Source organism: Castanea sativa, chromosome 11 (genome assembly GCF_040712315.1).
Source record: "Castanea sativa cultivar Marrone di Chiusa Pesio chromosome 11, ASM4071231v1".
Classification (NCBI taxonomy): domain Eukaryota; kingdom Viridiplantae; phylum Streptophyta; class Magnoliopsida; order Fagales; family Fagaceae; genus Castanea; species Castanea sativa.
The window spans coordinates 40,245,760-40,266,227 of NC_134023.1; the positions used below are offsets into that span (position 1 = coordinate 40,245,760).

The 20,468-nt window shown below is 33.9% G+C and overlaps 1 protein-coding gene across 1 annotated transcript; it reads left to right on the forward strand.

Moving 5' to 3' along the window:
• Window positions 1–2,703: 2,703 nt before the first annotated feature.
• On the forward strand, window positions 2,704–10,182 carry LOC142616498 (uncharacterized). Its single transcript, XM_075789339.1, has 6 exons — window positions 2,704–2,809; window positions 3,601–3,659; window positions 4,216–4,659; window positions 5,346–5,501; window positions 9,868–10,103; window positions 10,174–10,182. The coding sequence occupies exons 2-6, from the start codon at window positions 3,629–3,631 to the stop codon at window positions 10,180–10,182; spliced, it is 876 nt and encodes a 291-aa protein (XP_075645454.1). The 5' UTR covers window positions 2,704–2,809; window positions 3,601–3,628.
• Window positions 10,183–20,468: the final 10,286 nt, after the last annotated feature.

The following is a 20,468-nucleotide window of genomic DNA, read 5'->3' on the forward strand; positions in this document are numbered from 1 at the left end:
TTGGAAATACGTATGGGTGAAAAAATCTGTAAAAATACGTGTAATGTGAAAAAATCTTAACTAACTCATGCTAATCTCAACTTCTAACTAACTAAAGGAATTACAACAACTATTTGGAGATTACAAAGCATATGACATAATTTGAGTTCCTAACAGAAGGCAAGATGCATATTAAATTAGAAAAGTTGAGGATTTGCTAGAAGACACGGCCACACGAAAAACAGTCTTGACGTGTCGTACTACTTATCTTTATTTGCAAATGATAAAAACGCATTACGATATATTGATGAGAGTCAAAACCCTATCTCTTAGTCACCTTTGGGTGATATAGTTCAATTAGATGGAGGAATAAAAAAAGACATACAAAATGTATGGTGAACCATAGTAAATGGTAAAGGGACTACTCATGCCACCAAAAAAATAGTTACTTGTCATGATTCAATGTTTCATATATCTGCCTTCTTTTATGTGTATAGCATATGATACACCTATTTGCTTAGGACGACACATATGTACCTAGGTTTTATACTCTTGCATCTCTCTATATAAAATATGCCAATTTTTGTGTGTGTGTGTGTGTGTGTGTGTGTAGAGTTACGCTTGAATGCTTAACAAAAGTAACGAAGTCATCATGACCAGGGGCTTAGTGGGATCCTAAAGTTTGTATTCCACTAAGGCCATGAGATTTAACAATTGCATGTTTGATCGACGAAAAGATCAATGACCCTGCAACATAGTTCCTAGTATGAGCTTTCAATGTGATGAATAACGAATGGCAACGAGGATTGGGCGGAAAGTAGTGCCAATTGAACTTTCTAAGTAGTAGCCATGGCCAATGTGAGATGAGATATGCTATAATAATAACTCATCTTGCACCCCCACCAAGAAGTTAACACCGAAAGTAAAAGGCATTTCTAAAGAACTTCGAAGGTCATCACTTTGGCCTCCCTCTCCCACCCTTTCTCTCTTACCTCATTTTCTTATTCCTCCACAACGTGCCCGGGTGGTTCTAATTATTCTTCATCTTCATTGCCTTTTCGATATTAGTAAACTATGCTACTCTAGGTAGTATTGGTTTTGCTTTCAATATGGGTGCTGAAAAAAGTGGGAGAAAAAGCAAAGATAGATTGAGACAACTTTACAAGTTTATTAGAATTTGTTGGCGTTCTTCTTTGCCTAGTAATGTTTTCGAAATTCGGAGAAACATTGAATTTTGTGTTAAATGCTAGGTTTATTTTTAACTAATTGTTCTTGACTTCAAGCCGAGTGGGCGATAAGGGGGTGGGAGGGGAAAGTGGACGGCAGGAACGTGTTTTCTTCTCCCTGTTAAGATATATATATAATATATGGCATGACATAATGTGAACCGAGCAAAGTTACGTCTCTAATAATTTCAAAACAAATCTTAGGAAATAGATTATTATTAGTTTTAATTTGAACTCATTATTGAAATTAACTTTTTACCTATTAGTAACTGCTAATGCCAATTTGCCACTTAAGACTTCTTGTGAAAATTTTATAGATGTAGCATTTCTCTTTATTATAAGGGGAAAAAAAAAGAAAGATATTGTATGTGATAGAATGCCATAAGAACTTTAAAGGATTTTGATCTATATTGGGAATACAAATTACTATTACAAACTAAAGTGTCATCAATTACAAAAAATGTTTTTTGTTACTAATTTATTAATTTTTTGACATCCAACCATATTCATTATTAAATTAATTTGTAAACGTCATGTAGTATAATTTGTAGTTACTATAACATTTTCCATATGAGATATAGCATTACTAGTAACAAGAATTGGATGAGGGAACAAAATAAAACTTAAGTACATTATATTAGGTGCAGTAAATCAAATTTCTCAATTAAATTTTATCTGATTGTATTAAAATTAATTGTCTTATAAAATGATAATACTATTTATAATTTATTGATCAATGCAATTATGTGTTTAAATTTCATTAAAGAATGTAATGTACTATATTTAGTTAATTTATTGTACGTAAATTCCATTTGAGGAAACGAATCTTCTAGAAATTTAAAAAAAAGTTGTTATTTATTATAAAAGAATGATCAAGAAGATTGCAGAAATTATATGTGGCAGAGTACCTCTAAGAACTTGAGAGGATCTTGATCCATGTTGGGAATACAAATTATCCTTACAAATTGATGTGTGATCAATTCTAAAAAAAAGTAATTTCAACATTTATTTATTATTTTGTTAACATCAATATATTATATTCATTGACATATTAATTTGTAAAAGTTATATGGTAAAATGTGTACTATCTATAACATTTTCCAAGTGAGATATCATTACTAGTAATAAGAATTGGACGAAGAAACATGTTAAAACTTAGATATAGACATTAGAATTTAAATTTAATCAAATGTATTGCATTAAATTTAATTGTCTTTCTAAAATATATATTGTATAGAAATGACTTAGAAGTTACCAATATTAATTACAACAGCATTAGAAAAAAATTTCGTAAACTTTATCATGAAAAAGCAAGTCTCTTCAAATGACTTACAGCTATGTTGCTAATATCAATTACAAACCATTCATAATTGGACGGCCTACTTTACCTGCTTTTGGAATACTTTTACAATTTTTTTAATATGTCTTTTCCACTCTGTTTGACAGCTTGATTATGATTTAAGCACACTTGGGCATTGGAATCATCCGCCATTCCATTAATTCCACACTTTTACTGTAGAGGAATTGCCTTCAAGTATTAACGACAGTTGGTGGTCTACACTGAGGGAAGCCCCTTAATCCAGTTGACCTTAATCATTCTTCAGGTAGATATAACATCTATGCATGCATTCTCACTTCTTTTTTATTTTTTGTTTGAAGAAAACAGAACTGTTTTGTAGCACTATATCATCTCGATGTTTTTAAGTACTATTACGCACGCAGACATCTTATTTCATCTCGATGTTTTTACTATTACACACGCATACACCTTATTTCAATACGTTTGTTAATCAAGTACAAACATAAAAAGCATATGCAAATCACAAGCGTACGTGAAGTTTATTCCAGAATACTGAACCCTATGCTTTTATCAATACGGGATGGGACCAGAAATTAATTTTGTGGCCAAAACTTAGAAAAAAATTCGACTACTTGGAATTAAGGCAGATGCCATTAGCATAAAAAAATATACTAACATTTCGACTAGTTAAGAATTAAAAAAATATTAAAATTCAAAACTATATAAACTAAATAATTTTAAAAAGAGCAGATGAGAAATATACTAACATTTATTTAGAATTAATAAAATATAAACAACATAATAAATATAAAATAACGATTTTTTTGTTTTTTTTTTTATACATTTGTTCACAAACATAATAATTAAATACACGCTCTAAAAAGCCAATGCAATACTATTTTTTAAAAATATGGGTTGTTGTCTCAATTGAGATCTATGTTTTTATCTCAACTAGTATGTAACTCTGTATATATACATAGGTACACATATTGATACGAAACATTGGAGTTTTGATATCGGTGCACATACTGATACGATACATATCGGCCGATACGGTACAGTATCCTCTTCTTTGACTGAAATCTTCCTTTGCAGGTACACTAAAGCTAATTGATAAGTTGCAATGGCAACAAATGATGTCAATTTAAACAACGGTAAATGCTTTACTTTCCCATCTTTAAATAGAGTAACATTCAATCAGTTCTTAAGGAAATCAATACGTACAACTGAAATGTATTCTCAAATTAACATCAATTTTCCTTTCAAACTATATATTTATATATTCAATATATATTTTATATATCACAACTTAATTTGTGTTCTTTTTTACTTTTATTTTAAAACAACTAAAGTGTAAAATAAAAGAAAATCAGACACGTGTATTGTGTATATATATTAAATATTCAGTTCAATAAAAAAAAAAAAAACCTATGTTTTCTTTTCTCTTTTTTTTTTTTTTTTTTTTGAGAAAGTATAAATATTTCTATATTCCATTTTATTTTGTTTTACATAAATTTTTTTTTGTTAGAAAATAACTACAGTTTACAATGGACAAAAAAAAAAAAATCAAACTTAAAATATTATAGTTCAATTATAAAATAGAACACTAAAAAAAAGATATAAGATTTTTATTTTATAAAATACTTGTACCATGATTTTTCAGTAATTAGTTAGAAGAATTTTCTATTACACATGAAGTTGTTTGTACAGAGCGTACAAAGCTTTATCTGGCTGCCCTGAAAGGTGACTGGAAATCTGTTAAGGACATGACAGACATTCAAAGAGAAATTAGTAAGAAAAAAGAAACCACCCTTCATATTGCTGCTGCAGCAAACCAGGAAGAGTTTGTGAATAAATTATTGACTTCGATGACATCGAGAAATGGCAACCTAACAGCTATAAACAATGTTGGGAACACTGCCTTGACCTATGCTGCTGCAGCTGGAAATGTGAATATTGCCAAGGCGATGCTAAAGAGAAATAGTGATGAGCTGCCAAACCTAGGTGAAATGAAACCACTATATGTGGCTGCTTCGTTAGGACACAGTCGAATGGTAGATTGGCTTTACTCTGAGACTAAACAGATGGTTCACGGGTGGGATGAAAGTGAACAAGCCAAATTATTTATCACTTGTGTTATGCGTGACTTATACGGTAAGCATAAGTAATTATAATGTTTCTTGGCCTTTTTTTTTTTTGTCTTTACGAATTTGATTTTCTCATTCTAGAATTGATTTGAAGTTCAAAACATAATCATGACTTAATCATTTAAAGTGGTGGGACGAGTTAACACAATCTAAGTCATTCATACATGTGTGTATATATATAATTTCTTTTTTCTTTTTTCTTTCCTAAGGACAACTTACACAATTTCACCCATTTTCTAAATGTGGTATCAAACTATTGACGGACTGGAGATTTTAGCATGGATTTACATACTGATCGGTCATCTTCACCTAATAGATTTATATATATATATATATAAACATTTGAATTTTGGGCTTTTGAATGATTTTATAATATATTGCTACCTAAGTTTTTGTGATCTCACAATTTTACAAAAATTCCAAGGCCTAGCCAACATTAGTTAGGTAAAAATCAGTGCATGAGGAGAAAAAATTTTGTCAAAAGAGAAACTGTTGTGTACCTTTCGCCATATGATTGTCATGCTTTGTCTAGTATATTTTTCATGACTAAAATATTCAACATGTTCCTTCTCAATATTTTTTATTTTATCAATTAAACATAACTAAATACTACAACACACTTTGAAGAGACAAAGAATTCCGTCCATAAATACTTTTGCTTAGAATTTTTGCTTTTGGTTTAAAATAATGCAGGAGTAGCCTTGAAAATGCTGAGGGCCAATCTGAATTTAGCTACCGCTACAAACTCGGATGGAGAGACTGCATTACGCGTGTTAGCTCGCAATCCTTCTGCATTTACTAGAGAAAGTCAACTTGGAAAACTATTAAGGGGACACATCAATATTCCATGTGAGTTTGTGACTTTGAAATTCTTAAATCTTGCAAGGTGATTATACATTCCTTAATCATGTGATATGACATACATAGACAAGCGAAAAGACATTTTAGATCCCATTGATTGATTTTAGAAAATTTAAATCAACTTTCCACGTTAATTGATTTTAAATTTCAATTGAGTTCTGGTTAATATCCACAATATAACGAAATCACAGAAATAAAGCAATAAAGCGTAAAATAAATGACACAAACAAAGTGAACAATCAATGGACGCATCAAAAGGAGAAAAAAACACTACAAAACTTATACTCATATTTCTAATTGCCAACTAGTAGTACTTATAAAATGAACGCAAAATCAGCCCTAAATTGCTTGAACACTTTTAGAGTGTATTTGGATACTGCTTATTTTACTAAAATTGAAAAGTTATTGCTGAGGTAAAGGTAAAAGTTAGTTAAAATAATGTAGTGAGATCCATAATTAGTACCAAAAAGTATAGTGGAGTCCATAAATAATAACAAAAATAAGCTGAATAGTAAAATAATTTTAATTTTTCATTCTAATCTATAAAGTTGTAATTTACAACTATTTTGTGTTGGCTTTAATTCCGTGCCAAATTTGATTGTAATTTTATTCAATCTTTTATACCCTGTATTTTATGTGGGATTTTATTGTAAGGGTTGTGTGTTAGAGAGAGAGAGAGTGTGTGTGTGAAGACTCAAGCTTTTGAAAGGAGAAAATTTCTCGCGAGTATCTCGCGACTAAGCATCATGCGAAGTGATGCATGTGCCCTGCACATAACTGGAATGCGAAGAGTCATGACAGATGGTGACAGCTGGTTTTCGCGAGTGTCTCGCGAGTAAGGTCTTCCCGTGAGACACCCGCGAAATAGTCTATTTTGCTATTTTGTCTTATCTGCTCCACTACATTCTCAATCACACTACATATACCATCATTACTCACATATTGAGTAGAGAGCTTTTCAGAAGAGAAAGTCCTAGCCTCTACCCTTGAGAGTGTGAGATTGTCATACTCACAATTCTACACACAATCTATTGTGGTCTTCCTCTACTCTTACCTCTCAATTTCTAAATCCTTGAGAGGTTGATAGCCCAAACACTTACCACACCCATACTAAATGCCCAGTGAGTTTTGGTGCTGCTGAGAAGCATTAGAAGAAGCCGAGATTCGGTGAATGCAATCGAGCACATTGCAGGATCCAAAAAGTTAGAAAAGACATGACTTCATGAAGTCCGTTGGTAGCAGAAGTTTGGAGGGTTCAAGTACATTGGGTAGACTAGGCTTGGAAGGTCTTTTGTTATTCGTGTACTTCATCTTTTTTCTCTAGTGGATTGATTACCGCTTGAAGGATGGCGGAGAGGTTTTTCGCCGAGTTCTTCGGTTTCCTCTTCAATAACACATTAGCATGTTATCTTGTATTTGCATTTCTCTTCCCTACTTTTTTAGCTTTCATTTTATTGTTGTGTATTGTTGAATATGGCTTAGAGTAGTCTATTGGTTGTTCACTCGCATTTACTCTTGTTTCTACACTTAGATAAGTTAGAGTAAAATCAACCGAGCCGTAATTTTTAATTTGGGGTCTAAACATGCTCTTGTATTTTTAACACAATTCCAAGCTTTCATAATCCAAACGCACGCTTAATATGAAATTCTCCCCCACAAACCATATCCCTTTTTTGAGCTAAATCTTTGAATTTGGTCTTGTACTTGATTTTAGAGAATATAACTCAAATAAAACATATAATTTGCCAACTTTAAACTTAACAATCTCCCCATTTGAAAGTTACGTGACAAAACATAACTTTATCAATAATACAAGATTACAAAATAAATAATTAAAACAATACAATGACTTATAAAAAAACCAACAACTTGAGAAACCATAGAACGAACTAGGATGTTGAGATGGTTGGCTGTGAAGGTGGGGAGGCATGGGTCCTAGTGTGTCTAGAGATGGAATGAAAATAATTTGCATTTTTTTTTTAAACTAAGTCAAAAAGCTCAAGAATTTTAATAATTCACCAATCAAAGCCACATGGTCTTGTGGCCTAGGTTGAGAGAACTTGGACACTCACTTTTGAGGATGAACCTTGAAATCGTTTGGGCTAGTGTGTCTAGAAAACCACAACGGTGATACACATGAATAGATTTTGGACCACTAAGCTTCCTAGATGGAAATCTAGACTAAGACCTAAGATTCGGAAAGTTTGGTCTAATATGGCCAACAATATAGCAATGGTGACAAGTAGGGAAAAAGTTAGATCATTCTTGTAGCCTAGGAGGGAGTCTAGACATGGGTTTTGAAACTTGGATTTTACTTATGGGTCTTTTAGGAGGGAGTCTTTTACCCTTGTTTATCCCAACTGTTTTAGTCTTATATTTTTGTTAATGATTCCTCTTGAATGGAGGAATATACAACTTTATGTCTTTAGACTTGGGCCCTTTATCAAGTTTGTCACTACTTACTATTTCCAATTTAGTTTTAAAATTAACATGTTCCTCGTCCAAGCACTTAATCTTTGTTCACTTGAGATGAAACTGAGTTTTACAAATATCTTTCAACTTATTCGCTTCATCCAATTTTACAATCAATTCTTCTTTTTCAAGTTTGACCATATTTAATTTTTATTGGGATTTCTTTGCACTTTTATGGGCGAAAATGGGCAAACGTCCATTTCGCACAAAAAAAATGGGCAAATGCCCCATTTCCCAAACTAATTAGAGAAATGTCCCTCTTTTGAAACTCGATTTTCTCAAAATCGAGTTTAAAAAAAAAATTCTGGAGCCCTATAGCGACATTTTAAGGAGCCTATAGTGACATTTTAAGGACCTATAACGGAGTTTTGTAACTTAACCTCCATTAAATCAAGTTACATGCAAGTTTTTTTTTTTACCTATAACTCAACTTCATGGAGCTTAAGTTACAAAACGCCGCTATTAGTCCTTAAAAATGTCACTATAGGCTCCTTAAAACGTTGCTATAGGGCTTAACTCAATTTTGAAAAAATCGAGTTTCAAAAGAGGGACATTTTCCTAATTAGTTTGGGAAATGGGGTAACATGCTAATTTTTTTTCGCGAAAAGAGAAAAAGCCCACTTTGGCCCACTTTTATGATATAGAACACAATCCCCCAAGAAAGTTACTATATACAGTTAAAAGGACACCATCGTCATTAGAAACATCTTGAATTAAGTTGTCATGTTGGAGTACCACATGTCACTAAAGTTGATATGTGGAAAGTAGGGGTCAAGGATCATACTCAATAAATTAATCCTGCACAAAAATATATCTACTCTGATACCAATTGAATAGAAACATTTAGACCCCTTCGATTAATTATGCAATGGATTAAACATATTGATAAGCCAATTAACAATCACATGATCAAATTTTAACAAGTTAAAACACCACAAGCTAGCAATTTTGTCACCAATATCATAACCGATGGATTGCATATAAATAAAATACCGCTACGAGGGTTAACCTCAAGCCCAATAATGAATTGACTAATAGATTTGAAGTTTCACAATATGAGACATACCAAAAAAATTGGGTTTTACCCATTTCAGCAAAACTTTCCAGCAAAATGCCCTCTGTTTGAAACTATGAATCTAGACTTCACCCGGCAGATAATTTATTGACGTGCCCCCACAAACTTTAAGATTTGAACTCCGCACCAAATGTACAGGGATAGGTTCTTTGACTTCAGCCTTGATTTGCACTATGGCAACAATAACACCATAAATGATATTTTTGTCTACTCTCTGAACTCACGGGTTGGAATGTGCCAATATGGAGCCAAGGGTTTTCGCCTTGATTAGCTTTTCAATGTCTAACTCAACAACTTCAACGATGTCTTTTATAGCAGGCCGTTATATACTGACTTCTGGAATCTTGATTGATTGAGCTGTTGTCAAACATCAATTGAGAATACTCTTTTGATTGATCAAGATGTGATCAAAAAGTTGTCAAAGCCTGAATTTTGATAGATTGAATGGTGATCAAATCATAGTCAAAATCCTAAAAAATTGTCTTCTTTTAGTTGTATCTTTGACTCTTAATCTTGAATGTTTGATAATCAATACAGACTGTTAAAATTACAAAGTCTTGGACTTTTCCAAATTAAAACCTAATAATCCATTCATGAGAAATATATATACCTTGTAAAATACACATAACAGGACAAGAGAATAGTAATTCCATTATAATGTCTATTATAATATACCAAATATGCTACAATACACGAATCACATGTACTAGTAGCACATTCTCTCTTTATTCTCTAGATCTATTTGATTCTTTTGATAAATTCAGTTTCATTGAGATATGGCTACTTCTTTTTTACTGTCAATTCTAGGGTCAAAGTTAAAACAGGAAGACTCAAAGCAATCTCATGTCAATGAGCTGTTTACAAGATGTCTTCAGGCTCACAGAGATGATGTTGAGCATTCAAATGAAATCCAAGATGAGATTTCACAACTTCTGTTTGTTGCGACAGAAGTAGGCAACGTTGAGTTCTTGGTCAAGCTTATTCATTTTGACGTTGATCTATTATGGAAAACACAAAACAATAAAAGCATATTCTGCATTGCTGTTGAGAAGCGCCATGAAAGAATCTTCAATTTAATTAATGAGATAGGCTCAATTGGATATCTATTAATAGATCAAGTAGAAGATGGAACCAACATATTGCATTTAGCTGCAGGATTGGCACCTCAAGAGAAGCTAAATGCTATAACAGGAGCAGCTCTTCAAATGCAACGAGAATTATTATGGTTCAAGGTCTATACTTATTTATACATGCTTTGATTTGTACGTGTTGAACTATTTCATAGAGTTTTTAATCTTGTTTATAGACAGATTTAATTTCTACGTATAATTTTTAGAGTTTTTGGACTAATAAGTCTCTAATGTGATATTTTCCCATGATTTGTAATGGAAGGAGGTGGAAAAGGTTGTAAGACCTGCATTCAAAGAAATGGTAAACGGGAAAGGGGAAACACCGTATGCTTTATTTGCGAGGACACATGAGGAGTTGAGGACAAAGGGAGAGAAATGGATGATGGACACAGCTGAGTATTCCATGTTGGTTGCTACACTAATTTGCTCTATTATGTTTAGTGTCCAACCAGCTGATGGATCAAACCGTACTGCTAATCTTGCTATGGTCTTTTCAGTTTCAAATGCAGTAGCATTATTTTCCTCTTCAACATCCCTTGTTATGTTCTTATCCATCCTTACCTCACGTTATTCCTATGACGACTTTCTTGTACGGTTACCTGTTAGGTTGATGTTTGGAGTCACTTCACTTGGCATCTCAATTGCTGCCATGATGGTTTCATTTTCTATATCCTTTTGGTTGAAGAATTTTAAGCATAAGGAATTGCCATTGATCTTTGTTTTCATTGGTTTATTTGCTTGTGTGTCAATCTTATATGTGTTGCTGAAGTGCCGCCTATTTGTTGATATAGTCCGATCTACCTTGTTTCGGTTTAAGCCATGTGAACGTCTACTTTACAAGGAGGTATCCCACGAACAGCGAATTCGAAAATTGAAGATTGCATAAATTTGCGAATCAGGTGCGTGTCTGCACTCCGAATCCGGCCCCCACTGCATAAATCTGGCGTATAAAACAATTTATGCAGGTGTAAAATATAATTATTAGCAATTGCCAGTCAAGTGTGACTAGTCGATCTTTTATGTTGCTTTCCTTTGTACGAATGTGCAAAATGAATTGGAATAGATTTGAACTATAAAGCTAGTTATTGTTAAACACATCTTATCTTTTGCGGTTATTTTTTTTATAATTTTTTATTTAGAGTTGTTAAAACAAATATAGCTCCAACTAGAGTTGTATTAAGTATTTGGAGAAAAAGAAGATTCACAGTATAATAACGTATATAAAAGGGTCTTCTAATTTATGGCATTTACTTCAAGATATTTATTAACCAAATAAGTTATACCAATTGAGAGTTACTTAGAAATTATTATTTACCATAGCATCTTTCATAAATAAAATCTTTAAGACATAAGTTTTCATTTATCACTTAAATGTGGGCCACATAAAGTTTCTTAAAATCTTACATGGAATACTATCATGGAAATAGAATTGAGGGGATTGAGTTACAACGTAAAGTGTAGAGCTTAGAAGAAACCATGAATTGCAGTAGACCCACAAACTTCTATATCGACAGCCAAAATGAAGAACAAAGAAGGGACCACATAGTTTGGCCATCAAAGATGCTCCGGCTTCTCTCTCTCTCTCTCTCTCTCCTCCTAGTTTCTCCCCATATCAAATTGAATTGTGGTGGAATTTCTCTCTCCATCACTCTCAATTGGTTTGGCTTAGTCAAATGAAGGTGCACGTGGATCCCATGTGATTATTCTGTTAATTACTTAAACAGCAGTCTAACATGTGCCTCTATTTGGGGCATATGTAAAGTTTGGGGAGTAAATTAACTAAAATATAAATCCATGGGTTGTAATAGCCACCACACAAAGTTCAAGAGGTCTCTTGTCATTTTTCCCTTTTTCTATGCAATTTATTATGATGTCTGTTAGGTTCTAAAAATTTAAGAATAAATGTTTAGGTTCTAATTTTATGTAAATTGGCAAACTGAGAACTAAAACGTGTCTAGTTTAAGATTTCTAAGTCTTAGAATAGTGTTAGACATTGCTCATGTTGGTTCAAATCAAGATTCAAGAACAGTTAAGCTGTAGAAAAAAGAATTCAGAATTTGTAAGGCTCAACCGATCGAGAGACAGACTTGATCGATTGAGAATCGTGTTTTGCAAAATTTTAATCAAAGCCAAAGCCTGCGAAAACATTTAGGGTTTGAATCCAACACTACTAGGTATAAAAGGGAAATCTTAAATACATTTCAGAAATTCTTAGAAGCCTTGTGGGTTACTCCCATGAGATTTGTGAGGTTCTGTAACCTCTTAACTCAACAAGTCTCTACTAGAAAGAAGATCTATATTCAAGAATTAGTGGAGATAAGTTGTTGCATATAAGATTAACAATTGCTGATGATCTAAAGCTTTGAGTGAGATCTTAAAGTCACAAATGTGAGTGTTTGTGTGCAATAAATTCAGATAGAAGAGTCCATGAATTTGGAGTTGTATGTGGTCATGTCAGTAAGTACTATAAGAGATAGCCTTAGATTTAGGAACAAATCTATTGTAAAACTTTATTCTATCATAGTGAATATGTTGTCTTGAGGATAGTTTAGGCTAAATCCCCCTCAGGCTTTTTTACCTTGAAACTGGATAGTTTCATTGTTTTTCCTAGGTCATCATATTGCTTGTCTTCTTTACTTTTCTGCATTAAGTGATATGATTGTATGTTTTTAACATAGATTTGAATAATAAAACTAAGTAACAACTTGTGTTGGGTGAAAATAGATTGACCCTGAAAAATTAATTCAATTACCCAAGTTGATTAATTAGATCAAATTACATGCAAATCGTGGAGGCACCAACAAATAACCAAATAAACTAAGTGCAGTGAAAAATAAATAGACACGGTGATTGTTGACAAATGGAGAAAACCTCTCGCAAAGCAAAAACCCCATCGGATAAATTTTAGCTCACCACTCCCAAGAATCCAATAATCAAGAACAAGCAATTACAAGTATAAGGAATCTTACCACTACCAGACCTATCCCAAATTACCAATCTATAGTTGAACCTTTGCTCCAATCCTTAATTGGACTTGACCTTGTAGAAGACTTCTTCCCTTTTTATACAGACCCTAGTTCGTGACTAACTCCACAGCAATCCTTTGATTGTTGTAGTTGATTTGCATCAACTTCACAAAGAAACACCAATAAGATCTTCAATTTTGGTGCTAGAGACTTTGTTTAGTTACAGAACCCAACGGCGTATAAGAAATGCAGCAATACCTCTTTCTTCTGTAGAATGAGGCTAGGGTATCAAAAAGAAAACCTTATGAAGCTTTCTTGGGCTTAATGGAAGCAATACCTCTTTCTTCTCCACCTTATGAAGCAATACCTCTTTCTTCTCCACCTTCTTATTTAAATAGAAGCTTAATGGACCTTTTTAATGAGCTCTCCTATTCCAATTTGGTTTACATAAACCTTGGGCTTTCTTAGTCCTATAAAGATCATACAAACCCATAAACAAATAGCCAATATAATTAAAACGTTGCAAGCTATATCAGAAATCCCATAAGCTCAATAGATCGAGAGGTATTAAGGTAAGTATTAAGCTTCAGTAAATCTCAATAGATCGACAAGTATTGAAGAGGTGTTGGGACCCATAGATTCAGTTTTTCTTGAGCGATTCTTGAGTAATCTCCATGTCTTCAATGTAACCACTTGTAATGTTCATCTTGAACCTACTTAGATTTACCCAAGTAAAATGCGTTTTGTCATAGGATATGCCAATTACATAAAAATATGAATCTAACAATCTCCCACTTTGGCAATCCGTGATAAAACATTCCAGTACAATGAATGTCCTAGAATACATTCTACTCAAGATTACAAAAAAATAAGCCTAGTCTAAAAGATCTGAACCTTGGAAGTTGCTGGAAGAAAAAGGCTTAGAATCTTGACTTGGATTCAACTTGTCTTTGCTGAAAGACACTAAACAAGAAGCATCAGGGTACTTTATGGAAAACATTGACAAGTTAAATAAATAAGCTCAAGAAAAATTTATTCACAATGCTAATAGAATAGCCAACAAGAATATCTTAGTCATAGCGTGTCACACCCCAAACCCAAAAGGGTCCAAAGCATGATAAAATATCTCAAAGGTACTTGTTGATTTTTCTCTTTTGACAATTCAATCCAAAATTCGTTATCAAAGTACCAACATCAAGAATTATCATAAAAATTTCATGAATGATACTCCTAAAGTAAGTCAGAGCTCTATACAATAATTACAATGACCATTAGCTACAAAAGAATGGAGGTCTGAATAAATATAATTACATATCATTAACTTGTCCCACCAGTGGAAATAAAGTTATAACCACTATTAGATACAAAAGAATGAGTCAAACCTATTTTTGTGTGTTCATCTAATGATCACCATAACAAAAGTCCAGCCTCCATCAGTAGTTGGTCTAATTACTGCTAGCCACAAAAACATATCTTAAAACAATTGTTGCCTACTCTAAAAGGTTTGTAAAAGAATGGGATGAGACAGAGCCCAGTAAGTAGCATAATTAAGGGGGTAAGGGAAATGCAAGTTTCATGATAATGAGCATTTTACAAAACGTACTATAATTTAGAAATTTCCATTTAATTTATGCAAAATCAAATTCATTAACAACCCAACAGAAATGATAGAAATAATATAGCACCAAGCTTCCTAAAATAACTATGAAACTTTATTTTATTCACTGTGGTCCATAAAAATTTCCAATACCATTTCAAAACTTGAAACCTTTCCAAAGGTGTCGCAAAGACGGAAATGTCACCAAGACATCATACCGCCACAGACAAGTTGGAACCCAAACACACTAGCATGATATGTACCTCTTTTGGAATGTGGTCTATTGGCGCTGCCTAGCCTCATCCACACCCTCAAGGATTTACCTATCCCCCCTATAGGTAGTAGGGGATAACGCACCATGTAGTACCTCTTTTGCATGTGGTCTCTTGGTGCTACCTATCCTCACCCACACACTCCTCTCTACCTCTCTCTCTTACTCTCTCACCAATGCTCACCCTTCACCATCTCCACCATCTTTTCATTGCAAGATCATTGGAAAACTCTCTAGGAATCTCTAAGGCATCTTCATCTCTTTTATTTAAGGTAAAATTTCTAATCTTTTTGGTTGGTTTATATGCTTTTGCTAGAGGATTTCTTTATCTAAGCTTTCATAATGATACCCATGTGATTTATGAGCTTTGGAAGTGATATTAATACGTTTATATGTATGAATTTTGTGTTGGTAGATGTTAGGACATATGTGATTCATGTTAGGAACATATGTCAATATTTTATGTAATTGACTAATCCTTTGAAAAAACACATTTTACTTGTATTTGGGTAGATCTAGGATGTGTTTAATACTTCAAGGAACAAGGTTTCAAGTTCAAGTGTTAAAGCCATGCAAGTCTGTCTAAGAAACAAGTGAAGAAGTGTTTTTCATTAAAGCTCGACAGCTAGTATCTATCGAGACTTAAAGAGCTGTTTTAGCCCGAGGTTCAACAGCTTCTCAATAGATTAGGTATCTGTTAAGATTTATAAATCAGAATTTTCAGATCTAATTTTCGGCCCATGCTAACATGTATGTATAGGGTTTATTTTCTCACAACCCTAGACATATATAAGGCTTATTTTAAAAGCCGTCACATAAGAGAATACAAGGAGAACACATGCAAAAGGTGGCCGATGCCTTATTATCTTTGTAGAAGCTACTGCATCTTTGTGTCTTAGGGTTTTGTAACCAAGTGCTTCTTGATCTTCATTGTTGATGAAGTGAAGAACTTTGCAACCAACATTCTTCTTTCTCAAGTTAGTGAGTGAGTCACGTACTGGAATTCGTCCAAAGGAGTGAGTCACGTACTAGGAGCCGTGTATCAAAAATTGTGGCGTTCATATATTGGAGAGTTCAGAGGTTCTGAAGTGGTAGAAGGTTTTTACTGTAAGTTCATCTATGGAGATTGTAGAGTCTAAGGAAAAAGGTTTTGTACTAGATCTAAAACTTCTCTTTACTATAGTAAATTGCTTTTCATGAAGGTTCCCCCCCAGGTTTTTTTACTGTGAAACTAGTTTGTTTCATTGGTTTTCTTGGGTCATCATATCTTGTCTTATTTACTTTTCCATTGTGCATGATATTGATTTTTTATTCATAATAAATCTAATTAACAACTTAGGTTTAAAACTTGTTAATTCTATCAACCAGGATCTAAATTTCCTAACAGTAGAATTATTTGATGAGTGGGTTTATAGTTTTACAATGGTGGCTATCTAAGTGGTGAAGATTTGGGGGTTTTGGTTTTTAATGTGAAACAGATGGTGAATATAATTTTTATTTATTATTTGGAGCGAGTTAAAGATTTAAATTGTTAGTCTTGGAGGATATTGTGATTTTTGGTATCATGGCTCTCTTGTTGATGTGGTGTAAATCTTGTGAGAACCACTTATAAAGTGCTGAGGTTTTGATGTTAAGAAAAATACTATGAATGATTTAAGTCTACAAATTGGAGTCTATGCCTTGTAAATTAATTTGTTGAGAAACTTTGGAAGTGGAATATATTATTGATGAAATTAAATACTTAGGCTTGCGTAATTAATTGCTTAGTTAGCAATCCCTAACTCATAACTAGACACAATGCCAAGCTTTATGCTTATCGTGATAAGTTTGCTTGGTATTGTTTAGGTTCTAGCTAATTTCCTTTGTTTAGGCAACACTTTCCTAGAATTTAGTGAGAAGTTCTTGAAGATCTTTTCTTTCTTGTTCATTCAGGGTTAAGCCAATTTTAATTAGGCATGGATTCTCATCATTGTCCAAATTAAGAATTTCAAAAGTTAGTTCCATAGGTTTAATTTTCTTTTCCAATTGTTTATTAATTTCATTTTCAAATTCATTAAAATCATTTAAGTGCAGAATTTCAATCTTAGGGGATGCATCAAAATAAGCCAAATCAAAATTCATCTTATTGAAAATGTTAAAAAGTACATTTGAACTTGCATTACAAAATTTCTTTCCCATATTCTTGGAAAACCCAACCCAAGTCCAATTGCTAAGTTGCCTATCAGTAGACACGATAAAGGTAGAAGGATCACTTGGCTCCTCGATGGTGATGGCGAGAACTTCCTCCTCCACTTTCAGCATAACCTCCATTGCTTCAGCATCCATTTAGTCCATCTAGTTGACTTGTTCTTGAACTTCCTTGATCACCACAGTAGTTTTTCTTTGAATGTGAGCTTCTCATTGAAGAACATCTCCCAATCAAGATTGACTTTTTCGTCCTTATCCACCCAAAGCTCGAGAAAGCCACAAAAAGGAAAGTCTCCTCCTTCCTTCACAGGTTCCCATTTAGGGTACCAAGATTCTTTTTTATTACATTGTAGCCTTCAAAGAGTCCCAAACCTTCCTTGGTTAGTTGAGTCTTGAAGTCGGGGAATTCAGTAACCCCTCTTCTTTTCCAAGACCCTGCCCAGCATGTACCCCATTCTCTTCATCATTGCAATCACGTTATGGCTACAATATGGGAGCAAATTTGTAGTGTATTTCTCATCCCTCAATCCATAATCAACCATGTTCACAAACTCAAAATCACTCATTTGAAACTCATTGTCACCCTTTTCAAGTCCATAGACAGGTGCTAGGATCTCACCATTGCCAGTACCACAGCAATTCCTCCTTTCTATGGGATTTTCATTTTTTGTTGCAAAGTAGAAGAATAGCTCCAATGTGATGAAGTCATGCTCTCCATAAGAGGAGGTTATAGTTAGGGGTGATGTCCATCAAATGAAATTCCATGATTGTTTACAATAGGCCAATTTTTCAGGGTGCTTTGAAAGTCCCCATAACCTTTCGTGAAGTGTTATCATATGCTCTAATAGTCAAAGAAGAGGGATTGATAGTCTCCTAGTCCAAGCCTACCAAGAGGGCAATTCTAAATAGGCAGACATTCAGTGCGGATCCATTATCAATAAGCACCATTAGAACCTTGGCACCCATGCACTCGATGGTGATTTGCAAAGGTCTAGAATGAGTGTCTCCTTCAGTAGAAAGTTCTTCATCGAAAATGGTGAGAAAAGAATGGGATGGGGCCTCAACCCCCATAAGAGATAGAACTTCCTATGGTGTAGTTTCTATGGGTACTTCCTTCCCATTTAAAGCATCCAACAAAGCACTGAGGTGCTTATGAAAGGCCATTAGCAAACCCAATATAGACACATGAGCTTGAGTCTTCTTCAATTGGGTTAAAACCCTATCTTCCTTTTCCTTCTCCTATTTTCCTTTGGGCTCTATTGGGCTTTGGCCTATCCTCCATATTCCTACTGGGATGATCTTTCTCTAAAAAGGATGCTTTGTAATGCTTCCCACTTCTAGTGATGTTTGCCACATCTTCTTTCAGGATCATTTTCTTCAATTTGGACATCCCTTTGAGGAGTATTCCCCATATAGCCACTGCACTCTTTAGAGCTTCATCTTCTTCATCCCATATCCCTTGAACTTCCATCGTATTGACCTCTACTCTCTTTATCAATTTCGAGCAAACACAACCGGCCTCTTCCACTTGCATCCAATTCTAATATGGGGGAGGAGCTCGGTGATAATCGGGCAAATAGTTCTTCCAAATGTTTGGCTTAATAAGGATGTTTGGGTTTGGGAGAGTCCCATTATCTATCAAATCTTGGATTTCATGCTTGAGGTGGAAACAATTTTTGGTCTTAAAGCTAGATTTTTGGAAAATACTTTTCTTTTAAATAAAACAAGCTATTTTTGGAAAATAAAGACCACGAAAACCCTAAGGCATGTGTACACATACACGCGCATGTGCACACATGCTCAGGCTCTGCATACACATGCTTCATGCATGCGTACGCATACATGAGTATGCGTAGGCATGTTAGGGTTCTAGAAACTATGAAAGAAAAGTTTTTTGCATTGAATTTTGGGTTTTGGAATGAATCCTACATCGTCTAGAATTCGTTATAAACCTCTATTTTTGAACTATAAAAGGCCATACATAGTAGCTTTTCAAAACATGGAAAATCCTATAGGAAAACATTAGATTCACTAGAAATAGTGAATCAAAGAGAGAGTTTTTCACAAAACATCCTCAAGTCAATTCTTTTCTGATTTAGGCCTTTTTGGCCTTGATCTTCAAGTTTCAAGTTTATTAATCATCTTTTGTTTGATTATGAATAGATTGGCTAACGGGAACGATCAAAATCAAGCTAAGAAGTTTTGTTGCTTTGAGGAACAAGTTCTAGTTTTTTTTTTTCTTCTGTTTCGATCTTCTTTTCCCTTGTTCTATTTGTTATATATGTTTAACATGCTTGCTTAAATTAGGTTTTCCTTGCTTTATCGTTTTATGTATGTATGGTTCTTATTTTAAGTTTTTGGCTCTATTTTGTGCTCTTGTTTTCTGGGTTAGGGTTTAGGGTGTGTATGCGTATGCATGCTTATTGCATGCACACACATACTCAAAGTATCGTACGCATACAACTAGGCTATGTATGCAGGCCCTATCTATGCGCACACATACTCATGCATAGAAACCTTAATCCAAACCATTTTGATTCTATTTCTTTATTTCTCTTATATAGTATGCCTTTACTTTGTTTTATTTTATGCTTTTGGTTGCTCTTCACATGCTGGATTGGGGTTTCTTTCTAATTAATTCTTTGATATGCCATAAAGATGCATATGATATGACCATGCATTGATGCATAGGTGCTATGGTGTAGTGAGGTAAGTAAAGTAAGTTATGCATTCATATGAACATGCATTCGTTTGGGAATATGTATTTGATATGTGTTTAACATGCTTGGTTGGATGTTTAGATACCCAACCATGTCTATGTTTCTGCCTTGAGAATGATATATGCTTATTTGCATGCTGCCTTCGATGTGTTTTGATTTGAGATTCATGATAGATGTATGCTAGGCTTTTGATATGATATGCATGATAGATGTATTCTATAGTTTGGGATGTCATGTTGTTTGCGTAGATGTATGGTAGTGTGTGTGTGAGTCTAGAATAACGATGTTGAATATGCCTTTAACAAGATTAAGACATATGACACAATGAGTGGAAGCTAACTCATGGGATGGGTGGGGTGGGGTTGGGTGCCTAACACCTTCCTATTCCCACACCTAAACTTCGAACACATGCTTTGGTAGTAAGATCAGTCCTTCCACGAAAGGCGCTATATTTATGGTTCCTAGACCTAATCTGCTCTTGAGTACGCATGAATTCCTGGAAGGTTTGAATTCATGTGTACGCAACTCTGTTCTTGC